The 12,069-nt window shown below is 47.0% G+C and overlaps 1 protein-coding gene across 4 annotated transcripts in view; it reads left to right on the plus strand.

Moving 5' to 3' along the window:
- The window catches only part of BLK (BLK proto-oncogene, Src family tyrosine kinase), a 67,752-nt gene that overhangs the window by 39,810 nt on the left and 15,873 nt on the right, over positions 1-12,069 (plus strand). For all 4 annotated transcript variants that reach the window (XM_077812372.1, XM_077812374.1, XM_077812373.1 and 1 more), the window contains exons 7-8: positions 11,011-11,160; positions 11,899-12,051. In XM_077812372.1, coding sequence (XP_077668498.1) covers positions 11,011-11,160; positions 11,899-12,051 — 303 coding nt within the window. The remainder of the gene's footprint in view (positions 1-11,010; positions 11,161-11,898; positions 12,052-12,069) is intronic.

Here is a 12,069-nt window from a genome sequence, read left to right on the forward strand (position 1 = left end):
CATTTGGAGTGTCCCCTGCAGTGGTATGAGAAGCTGCTAACCTCTCCTCATTGAAATCCCTCCTCAGTGCCCACTTCTACAATGTATTATGGATAAGAACGGCCACACTGGCTCAGACCAATGCTCCATCAAGCTCAATATCTTGTCTCTGACAGGGGCCAGTGTCAGAGGCTTCAAGGCAAGTTATTGGGTGAAACATCCCCTGTCGTCCGGTCCCAGCTTCTGGCATCCAGAGGCTTAGGGGCACCTGGAGTATGAGGTTCCATCCCTGACCATCTTGGCTCAGAGCAGTTGATGGACCTGTGCTCTATGAACGTATCTAATTCTTTTTTGAGCCAGCTAATAAAAGCTTGGGGGAGGGGCAGCTGGCTTAGATTCTTGAATGTGATCGCCTCTTTCACCGACTTTCATGTGTTTCTCTTGTACCTTTGGCAAGGAAGCTCTTCAAAACAGGAACTGTCCCTTCCTCTGTGTGGCCAGTCCCTAGACATATTGTGGGCCCCACCATTACATACCAGTAGTGTGGGTGACAAGCTCTTTTTCCAGCTCACAACACTGAAAGGAGCCTTCGTTGATTAGATGTGCCATTCTCAGGCAAAGAAGACCTTGCCTTGCTAAGCAGGGAGAGCAAGTTACTTGAGAAAAGGAGACTGAGCGGGGACCTGATAACAGTTTTCAAATACGTTAGGGGCTGTTATAAAGAGGACTGTGATCAATTGTTCTCCATGTCCACTGAAGATTGATCAAGAAATAGGCTTAATTTGCCGCAAGGGAGATTTAGGTTAGATATTAAGAAAAATGTCCTCACCGTAAGGGTGGTTAAGCTCTGGAACAGGCTTCCGAGGGAGTTTGTGGAATCCCCATCAACGGAGGTTTTTAAGAACAAGTTGGACAAACACCTGTCGGGGGTGGTCTAGGTCAGTGGTTTTCAACCTTTTTTCATATTTGGACCCTTGAAAAAAATTCAGATGGAGGTGTGGACCCCTTTGGAAATCTTAGACATAGTCTGTGGACCCCTAGGGGTCTGCGGATCATAGGTTGAAAACCACTGCCTTTGCGTGGGGGAGTGAACTAGATGACCTTTTGCGGTCCCTTCCCTTTCTATGATTCTATGTAACTGTCTCCAACAAGTAAGCCAAAGCCCCTGTGTTTGAAGCAGAGTGACAAACTTTTTTTCTAAACATAAAACCATGCCTTTTCCCACCCAGTGCAGACTTACTGAGCTGGGTCTAGCCAGGTGGTTTCTTTGTACATAGATCTGTGACATCCAGAACTTCAGGCTTATCTAGGGCAAGTTTTGGGACAGGAAAATCTGAAAAAAAGCACTTCAGAGTTTCACCTCAGAGAGCCACTCAGTAACATCAGTATTGATTCTGCGGCTAGCAGGATGTGGTCCCTTTAAGCAAGCCAGGAATAGACTAGCTATGTAGCCACATGCCTCGATCACTGTTACTTCCGTCCTCTCTTGCCCACTCTTTCCTTTTGTTTTTTATACCCATTATTATAGAATCATAGGACTGTAACGGACCTTGAGCGGTCATCTAATCCAGTCCCCTGCTCTTATGGCAGGGCTAAGTATTATCTAGACCATCCCTGACAGGTGTTTGTCTAATCAGCTCTTAAAAATCTCCAATAATGGAGATTCCACAACCTCCCTAGGCAATGTATTCCAATGCTTAACCACCCTGGAAGTTAGGTCCAACCTAAACCTCCTTTGCTGTAACTTAAGCCCATTGCTTCTTGTCCTATACACAGATGTTAAGGAGAACAATTTTTCTTCCTCCTTCTTGTAGCAAACGTTTATGTACTTGAAAACTGTTATCATGTCCCCTCTCAGTCTTCTCTTCTCTGGACTAAACAAACCCAATTTTTTTCAGTCTTCCCTCATAGGTCATGTTTTCTAGAACTTTAATCATTTTTATTGCTCTTCTCTGGACTTTCTCCAACTTGTCCACATCTTTCCTGAAATGTTGTGCCCAGAACTGGACATAATACTCCAGCTGAGGACTAATCAGTGTGGAGTAGAGCGGAAGAATTACTTCTCATGTGTTGCTTACAACTCCCACTAATACATCCCAGAATGATGTTTACTTTTTTTGCAACAGTGTTACACTGTTGACTCATATTTAGCTTGTGATCCACAATGATCCCCAGATCCCTTTCTGCAGTACTCCTTCCTAGGCAGTCATTTCCCATTTTCTACGTGTGCAACTGATTGTTCCTTCCGAAGTGGAGAACTTTGCATTTGTCCTTAGAGAATTTCATCCTATTTACCTCAGACCATTTCTCCAGTTTGTCCAGATTATTTTGAATTTTATTCCTATCCTCGAAAGCACTTGCAACCCCTCCTGGGTTGGTATCATCCGCAAACTTTATAAGTGTACGCTCTGTGCCGTTCTCTAAATCATTGAACAGAACCAGACCCAGAACTGATCCCTGCGGAACTCCACTCATTATGCCCTTCCAGCTTGACTGTGAACCACTGATAACTACTCTCTGGGAACAGTTGTCCAATCTTATGCCTTGATTTAAGCTGGGTCTTGCCTGGGTAACTGACTTCAGTGGGGCTCTGGAATGGCTGTGACAGTCATATTCAGTGGGACTCCATGCAGGCCCAGCAGTTCACCCTATGCTGTCAAATGAAGGGCTGGAAAGGGAGTGAGGTAGGGTTGCAAACCCTCCAAGACTGTCCTGGAGTCTCCAGGAATTAAAACTTAATCTTTAATTAAAGATTATGTCGTGTGATGAAAGCTCCAGGAATTCATCCAACCAAACTCAGTGAGGCAGCTCAGTGAAGCAACTCAGTGGGGCCATTTGCCCACACATATTCCTGGTCTCTGTGGTATCTGTCATGAATATAAAGGGAAGGGTAAACACCTTTAAATCCCACCTCTGCCACCATGTCAAGGTTCCTTCCCCACTCTGAACTCTAGGGTACAGATGTGGGGACCTGCATGAAAAACCCCCTAAGCTTATTTTTACCAGCTTAGGTCAAAACTTCCCCAAGGTACAAACTATTTTACCTTTTGCCTTTGGTCTTTATTGCTGCCACCACCAAGCATCTCTAAACAAATATATAACAGGGAAAGAGCCCGCTTGGAAATGTCTTTCCCCCCCAAATCCTCCCAAACCCTACACCCCCTTTCCTGGGGAAGGCTTGATAAAAATCCTCATTCTAGCTAGATTACTTACTAAATTCTAAGACTCATTCCTTTTCTGTTCCCAGCAAAAGCATCACACAGACGGAGCGAACCTTTGTTTCTCCCCCCTCCAGCTTTGAAAGAATCTTGTCTCCTCATTGGTCATTTTGGTCAGGTGCCAGTGAGGTTATCCTAGCTTCTTAACCCTTTTCAGGTGAAAGGGTTTTTCCTCTGGCCAGGAGGGATTTAAAGGTGTTTACCCCTTCCCTTTATATTTATGACACTATCTATGGCCTAGATTGTAAACACTTGGTGGCAGGGACCATTTCTTTCCATACATGTGTACCATCTCTGGAACAGTGAGGGTCTGATCCTGATTGGGACCTGTGGCAAATAAATAATAATTATGAATAAACTCTATATTTGTCAGTGCTGTGGAGAATGGGTGAATCTACCCCACATAGTATTTTCTGTCCCTGATTCGACTGATATAAGGGGTGGAAGTAGGATCTTGTGAATAAAATATATGACTTGGACTCAGGAGACATCAAACATATGAACATAGGCGGGGAAAGGCTGGATCAGAGCCGAGGTCCATCATGTGCAGTACTGTGGTGAGAAGAAGTTACTGAGAAAAGTGTGAGACATCTTGCAGAAGGTAGATGTGGCAGCATAATCTGTGTGGTTAGAAGTTTGGCTGTGTGTGTGTGTGTGTTCTCCCTGTGTGCTGCCCCAGTTCTGAGCCGGCAGCTGGCACAGCAGACCTTGAGTGAACCACCCAATGACCACAAGATCTGTTAAGGTACAAAGGCACCAGGCCAGGTTTATTGTCGACAAAGCACGGTAATAGCCCCGGCAGACTCTATAAGAATACTAAGACATGTATGTCCGTGACAGTGGACGCAGGTCTGTGTATGGCAGCACTTTCCATTCCCCCCTCGGCTGGACCAAAACACTCTCTCAGAGATACCTCTTTATACCTTGATGCAAACAAGTTACGTACTGCCCCCTGACATAGTTAGTTACTGCCCCTGGACGTGGCTAGTTATCACCCATCACCTGGTACCTGGTGGTTCCATCAAAACATCTCTATTCATCACACTGTCATCCTGACCTTATCTTTTAGGAGGGTTCAGTGTGTTCCTGTTATCCATGGGGAATGTTTTTGTACAATCCTTGATATCAGGATGTTCTGGTACCACCTGCTATCAGGATTTTCCGGTACCACTCTTCTGGAGTGTGTTTGTGGGAGTGCTCTGTGCCTAGCACTTCTTAGGAATGCGCGTTTCTGCAATATCAGCCCTGTTCTTGCCAGATTCGGTGAACTTGCAAGCAGGCACAGCCTGAGGTTTGCTCACAGCCGGACTTTTGCTCACTTTGCTTTATATCAACAAAGCTTGCCCACTACTTTAGCTCAGGCCTCATACCGGGCCTCTAATACAAGGGCTTATATCTCAGGCTCTCTTCCTACTGCAGTCTGGTCCATGACAATTTCCTCCTAATTTGTAATAGTTGGTGATTATCTTATGCCTGAAAGTGTGAACTTTTACCTTCATTCTGACACACACTGTTATTTTGGTATTTGTTATTCTACCTCTGGCTGTTTTTATCCAGATAAGTCGTCAATCCCTCTTTTAATTTTACTAAGTTCTTGACTTCTGTTTGACTGCTGACTCTGCCACAGACTTCCTGAATCACAGGCTTCCTGAATCAAGCCACTTAATTTCTCTCAACCTTGGTTTCCCCATCTGTAAAAGGAGAAAAGCTGTCCCTCAAAGGGTGTTGTGAGGCTGAATTCACCAATGTACAGCACCTTGGGATCCACAGACGGAAGTGCAAAGTATTACTATTAAAGCTATAAATTAATACACACTGGGCAGTGTGGTTGAATTCATGTTGCTCTTTGAACTTAAAGGTTTTTTGTTCTTTATTTACATATTTATTTACTTCCACCTTCCATCAGCAAAGTTTATACTCCTGACCTTCAGCACTGGCCTCTACCTTTTGAGCTAAAGGAGTGACTTCATTAACTGGTAACAATAGTAGGCTGTTATCTGTGACTGGCGCAGCCACTAGATGGGGACACAGAACACAGAACTTTGCTAGTGTATTACATGTTCAGAATTCATCCTTACCATTGTAGTGAAGCAGGTATTTACAGTTCCAGTAATCTAATTTTGTCTATGATTGATTTTCTAAAGTATTGTAATGCTGGCAATTTCCCTTTAAATTTAAATTTTATAGAGGACACTAGGGATACCTTCAACAGCACTGTGCGGTGGGGCATTTGTCAAGATGACCTGATAAGCAGATCACTAATGAAACAGATACCAGAGAGCAAATCTGCTTAAGCTGGAGGAAATAAACAAACCTTCCAAAAAATAATAATTGTACTGAAACTTGTGGAAACAGCTGTGCCTCACTAACCTCAGACTAACAGAAAATGAGCATCTGGGGGGAAGGAAGAGTTTGCCCACAATATCTAGCTTTTTTGCTCAACATCACTGACGTTTGAATGTTGGAAGGGCTCAGCAAATATTACCTGTGCAGTGACTGATCCCACTGAAACTGACAGGGTCTTTGGGTCTTTCTTAAGGCACCACTTGTAACTTTTGCTAAGGAAGGGCAGACCAGTGCTGTGGGGCTACACTGCTGTGATAAGCGCTGTTTTCTTGGCAGGACCATTCCAGGCACAATGAAGTAAAAATCCCATAAGAGAATCAGAAGTTTCCAGTCTAATTTTGCAGACTCAGTGGGCCAATTCTGATCTCAGTTACCCTGATGTAATGCCACAGAAAGGAAAGCTAGACTTGTGGGCAAGGCACTGGTGTAGGACTTGTGAAATCTGGGTTAAGTTCCTAGGTTCTGCCACAGACTCACTGTGTGCCATTGGGCACATCATTTAATCTCCCTCTGCTTGGTTCCCTATCTGTAAAACAGGGATGATGCCTCACAGGGGTGTGTGAGAATGAATGCAATACAGCGTGGGAGGTTCTCAGATACTACAGGAATGGGGGTGTATGAGGGTGGAGAGCCTGAGGCTAAGACAGCCCTGATTACAGAATGAGCCAAAACTAGGCTGAATCGGATTTCAGAGTGGTAGCCGTGTTAGTCTCTATCAGCAAAAAGAACAAGGAGTACTTGTGGTACCTCAGAGACTAACAAATTTATTTGAGCATAAGCTTTCATGGGCTACAGCCCACTTCATCGGATGCATGCAGTGGGAAATACAATAGGAAGATATATATATATACACACAGAGAACATGAAAAAATGGGTGTGTCCATACCCAATATAATGAGAGTGATTAGTTAAGGTGGGCTGTTATCAGCAGGAGAAAAAAACCCTTTTGTAGTGATAATCAGGATGGTCCATTTCCAACAGTTGACAAGAAGGTGTGAGTAACAGTAGGGGGAAAAATAAGCATGGAGAAATAGTTTTACTACACAAAGGGACACACTCTAGGGGCAGCTGCCTGATATTACATAGAAGTACCTAGTTTAGGGGTAGGCAAACTACAGCCCGCAGGCTGCTTCCAGCCCATCAGATCTTTCATTCCAGCCCTCGAGCTCCCGCCGGGGAGCAGGGACAGGGGCTTGCCCTGCTCTGCACATGCCATGGCTCCGCGTGGCTCCCGGAAGCAGCAGCATGGCGGGGATGTCTGCCCTCCAGCTCCTAGGCATAGGGACAACCAGGGAGCTCCGCACGCTGACCCCATTCCAAGCACTAGTTTTGCAGCTCCCATTGGCTGGGAACCGCAGACAATGGGAGCTGCAGGGGCAGTACCTGCAGACGGGGCAGAGACGCCTGGCCATGCCTCCACATAGTAGCTGGAGAGTGTCATGCTATGCTGCTGCTTCTGGAAGCTGTGGGGCTTGCACCTGCAGACAGGGCAGTGTGCAGAGCTGCCTGGCCACGCCTCCACATAGGAGCTGGAGGGGGGACATGTCGCTGCTTCCAGGAGCTGCTTGAGGTAAGCGCTGCCCAGAGCCTGCACCCCTGACCTCCTCCTGTGCCCCAACCCTGGCCCCCGCTCTGATCCCCCTCCCACCTTCCAAATCCCTCGGTCACAGCCTGGAACTCCCTGCTGCACCCCAAATCCCTCATCACCAGCCCCACCCCAGGGCCTGCACCCCCAGTTGGAGCCCTCACCCTCTCCCGCACCCCAACCGCAAATTTCATGAGCATTCATGGCCCACCATACAATTTCCATACCCAGATGTGGCCCTCGGGCCAAAAAGTTTGCCCACCCCTGCCCTAGATAAATGGTTCATATACTGACTTCAGTAGAGTTAGGCTGGATTGGGGCCTATGTGCATGAGATCAGAATTTTGTACAAAAGATTTGAATAGTTCAGAGAAGCATCTGCTTATCCTAACAGAATTGCCAGTCCACTCAGACAGGTCCATTGTTTCAAGGTAGTCTTCATGATTTCGTCTCATTTTCTTGCTCACTTTTGCTTGCTCATTATGATGATGTGTATTTGTCTTGTGGTAACACTCAGGGGACTTGAATGAGGGCCTCACTGTGCTGCAGGTTATACACCCATATAACAAAAAGACGGTCCCTGAGTTCAAAGTCTTGTCCTATGATGAACGGCAAGAAGTGGATACAACAAACAAATGGCAGGAGGGGTGAGGGAAACAAATAACAGTGAGATTATTATGGTTAGTCCCAACACAGAAATCATAACTAGCCCTTGGAAGAGAAAAATTCACCCCTTCCTTTTGGCCAGAGATCTCATGCACATAGTGACTGGAGGGTTGGTACCCCCTCAAATTCTTACTGCAGGGATGCATCTGCATGCTGGGATGTGTACACTGAATTATTGTTGTAGGGCTGATTGACCTAGCTGGCTGTACTCATTGGCTTATTAGTACAGTGTTCCTTATTAGTACCGAGCTCTGCATGCGGCTTTGTTATTGCGGAGGTGACTGTGAGTCATTGAAGCTACTAGTGTTGGGGATTTTGTGTCAATCTTTCATTGTTATTGTTGTTTAGAGAAGAGAGAATTAAAGCCTTCCAGCCTTAACACTTTCCCTTTCCACTAGTAGCAGGTGTCCGGCTCTGTTCTGTAATCAACCCTGAATGGGTAAATGACTTTGAAATGAACCAGACCCTGGCGGTCTCGTATTTCAGATGAACAGCTATGGAAACGATTGCTGAAAATCTTTTCTTCCGCTCCCCTGAAATAAACCGGAGCTGCTTAGGAAAAAAGAAGTGACATGATGAAGTTCAAGAAACAGACTAAACTCCCGTGCCAGTTGAAATGCATTCTACACTGCCCAAAACGATACAGCCATTCATTAACATAAATGGCAGGGTAAATATTAAGACTAGCATTAGACAGCTGATTGATTTGTCTGTAGGACTGCTAGATTCTAATCATCAGGCAGAGCTCTTATTAGAGTGGATCACTTCACTGAGAAAAGCAAGTTAATCTCAAGCAAATGGAAGTGCTGGAGAAGAGGACACTTGGATAATCAGGATCTGGATTTCCACCAAGTGTCCCCTAGTTTTGCACGCCTCCATTTTTGGTTGGCCAACTTGAGGCCTCTTGGGGCTGATTTGCAGAGGTGCTGAGCACCATCGCTCCTATTCACATAATTGAGTCATTGATTTTAAGGCTACAAGGCTCATCAGATCACTGAGTCTGATCTCCTGCACAATGAACATCTCTTCCAGAAAGGCATCCAGTCTTGATCTGAAGATGGCAAGAGATGGAGAATCCACCACTGCCCTTCAGTGTTTGTTCCAGTCGCTAAGGGTCCAGTGGTTTTCAGTTAAAAGACTGATTGCTCGGCACACTCTGAAAATCAGACCCAAGTAGTCTCAGGCTGGTAATCCAAAAACAGAGGCATCCCAAAATTACTGGCCACTTTTGAAAGCATTGGCCCAAAGACCTCCCAAAGCCTGATTCCCCAGAAGCTGAATCTGCGTCAGAGTGAATATATCCAGAAGAATTTGATGTAACAGACAAGCACAATTGGGCAGGATTGCCAGTCACTGGTGAGGAGAGACTCAGGGCTGCAGCAGGAATGGGTATTGCTGGAGAATGGGAACAAGGTGAGTTGGCAGAACAGTCAGAACAGGACTGGAATAGCAGGGAATGCTGCCAGTCAGGGCTCAGAGTTGCATTGCAATGCAAGACTGAACTAGTCAGCGGTATTGCATCCCAGGACTGAAGTGCGTTGACAGAGTTAGAATCATAGAATCATAGAAGATCAGGGTGGGAAGAGACCTCAGGAGGTCATCTAGTCCAACCCCCTGCTCAAAGTAGGACCAACACCAATTATGGGGGCTCAAGACTGGAATAGCAAGGAATGTTGCATGGCGGGCAGCGGGGAGGGGGAAGAGGAATACTTCTACAGACAAGACAACTAACACTTCTTAACCATATTCATACTGACCCTCCACATTTTTTACTGACACAATACAAAATACAAAAAAGGCCAATAGGTCGGTATTACACATTTTTAAAAGTCCTCCCATGTCTGGGATACTACGATTTCAAAGCAATTTTGGGTGCACACGACTTCTGTTTATGGTCCTATATGACAGATTTTCTTCTATAGAATCCAGGCCTTCAAACATAAAAAAAAATCACATAAATCCACATTAATCTGGCGTACTCCCAGTCCGGAAACATACTGCAGACAAAGGAAATAGTCTCTACACTGTTTTGCAAGTTTTACTGATGTACATTTTAAACTATCACTCCATAAATGTACTGGCTGCTGGCAACCCATATTGGACTGGACTAGCAGGGAGTCGAGAAGGGCAGATTAGAGGTGTATTTTCAGACCTGCACGAAACCCCAGGATTTAAATAATAAGGATGTTGCATGTCAGGACCCAGGTGCTTTGCCAGATACTGGGATGGTCATCACCAGGGTGATAACACTTCCTTGGCAATGTTTAATCATGTGATATCTTGATGGGATCATGTTGTATCCTCATTATTATACGTCAACTCTATCACTTAGAAATGTTCCAGCTCCAAAGGGTATGTCAACACTGCAGCCAGGGGTGTGACAGCAGCACGGGCTAGCTGCTCGCGTACATACCCAAGGTCCCAGGCGGGCTTGTACAGCCCATGCTGCTTCAGCTTCATTGCTGTTGTTATTCGAGCTAGCTAGACCAAAGCTAGGTTGAGTGTCTACCCATGCTGCAGTCACACCTCAGATTGCAGTGTAGACATACCCAAGGAGCGTACAATCTACACAGACAGACAATGGGTAGGAGAAAGGAAGCATAAGATCCATTTTACAGATGGGGAACTGAGGCATAGAGAGAGACTAAGTGACTTGTCCAAGATCGCGAAGGGCGCTTGTGTTAGAGCCGGGAGCGGAAACCCATTCATGCCTTCATGACAAAACTAATCTTCATGGTGGAGTTTCAAAGAGAGCAGGGCCATTAGCATTCAGAGCAAAGCAAGCCAAGGTTCCTAATGGCCATGAAATATCAGGCTCCTTAGTCTATGCTGATCGCTCGGAGGGGACAGGATAAGTTCCATGACATCCGTTGCCCCCACAGACACACATGCTCGGAAGCCTCCAGTGTTGTCCATGGGGTTGCTGGACGTCATGGACCAAGAGCTAGATCCAGACTGGTAAATGCTATGTCCCTGTGAAATGTGGTCTGGCTGAAAGGACACTTGCCCAGATCTCATCAAGATGGAAGATGGATGGGAGGCAGCAGTGTAGCGTGCCCTGCACCTGAATATTCCCAGCATAGATTCACCTGTCTGTGAGAGGGGCTATAGCCCATTGCAGACCCAGGGCTACTGAAGGAAGACGAAAGCCATCAGGTCTGTCTCAGACCAGTGCCAGCCAGGCCAGTAAGTGTGGTTTCTTCTGCTTGTTCCCCAGATGCCTTTTCACTGTCCGTGAGAGACAGCACCTCTGCTCAAGGCGACATCATCAAACACTACAGGATCCGTTCCTTAGATGGTGGGGGATACTACATCTCCCCCAGGATCACCTTTTCCTCGCTGCACCATCTAGTCCAGCATTACAGCAGTAAGCTGCCCATTTCCCCGGACAGGGTCGTCTGTTGTAGCATTTAAGATGTACAGCTTGCTGGCATGAGGAGGCCGCATGGTCTGGTGCCTTGTGACCAGACGGGGGTTATCAATCAGTTACGTGCCCACTGAGCAGCGACTGCGTGGGGAGCAATACCTGTAGTAGGTGGCAGTATTGGGAATGGGGAGGTGGACGCAGGGTGGGCATGAAACGCCTGCTCTAGATAGCACTGGGTGGGGCTGCAGTGGAATGGAGATATACGAAGTGAGTCGGGCAGCTCCTGCAGGTCACTCCACCCACAGCTGTAAGCAAAGTGAACATCCCAAAGCAGAGGTGCGCAAGAGCAAAACTGCCCCTTCCAGGGGCACAGCGAGCTCCCCGAGGCACTGCCGGGGCCACGGAGGTTCCACAGGGGAGGGGATGTGTGGAGAGACTGGATTCCGGAGAGAGGTGTTGTGGGGGCGGGGGGTGCAACCACTGGGATGACTGGGGCATGAGCCGGCTGGGGAAAGGGCTGCACTAAAGGATCTGCCATTGCATGGGTCCTCCAGGCCATGCTCCTGGGGCGCTCAGAGCTCTGGGGCTGAAGCAGCCTGTGTGGAGTGGCCGTTCCACACACTGAGGAGGAGGATAATTACCCTCTGCACGTCTCCAGCCCAGCAACTCAGGCTGGAGGTTGGGCGGGAGGGTTTGGCCCTTTACCGACGAGCTGACAGGTGTTCTCTCAATACACAGACAAAGGGGATGGTCTGTGCCAGAGGCTGACCACTCCGTGCACATCCCTGACTCCCCAGAGGCCCTGGGGGCAGGACGAATGGGAAATCCCACGGGAGTCTCTCAAACTTGTGAAGAAACTTGGTGCGGGACAGTTTGGAGAAGTCTGGATGGGTAAGTACAGCGCTCTCC

This window comes from Eretmochelys imbricata, chromosome 3 (genome assembly GCF_965152235.1).
Source record: "Eretmochelys imbricata isolate rEreImb1 chromosome 3, rEreImb1.hap1, whole genome shotgun sequence".
NCBI classification, from domain to species: domain Eukaryota; kingdom Metazoa; phylum Chordata; order Testudines; family Cheloniidae; genus Eretmochelys; species Eretmochelys imbricata.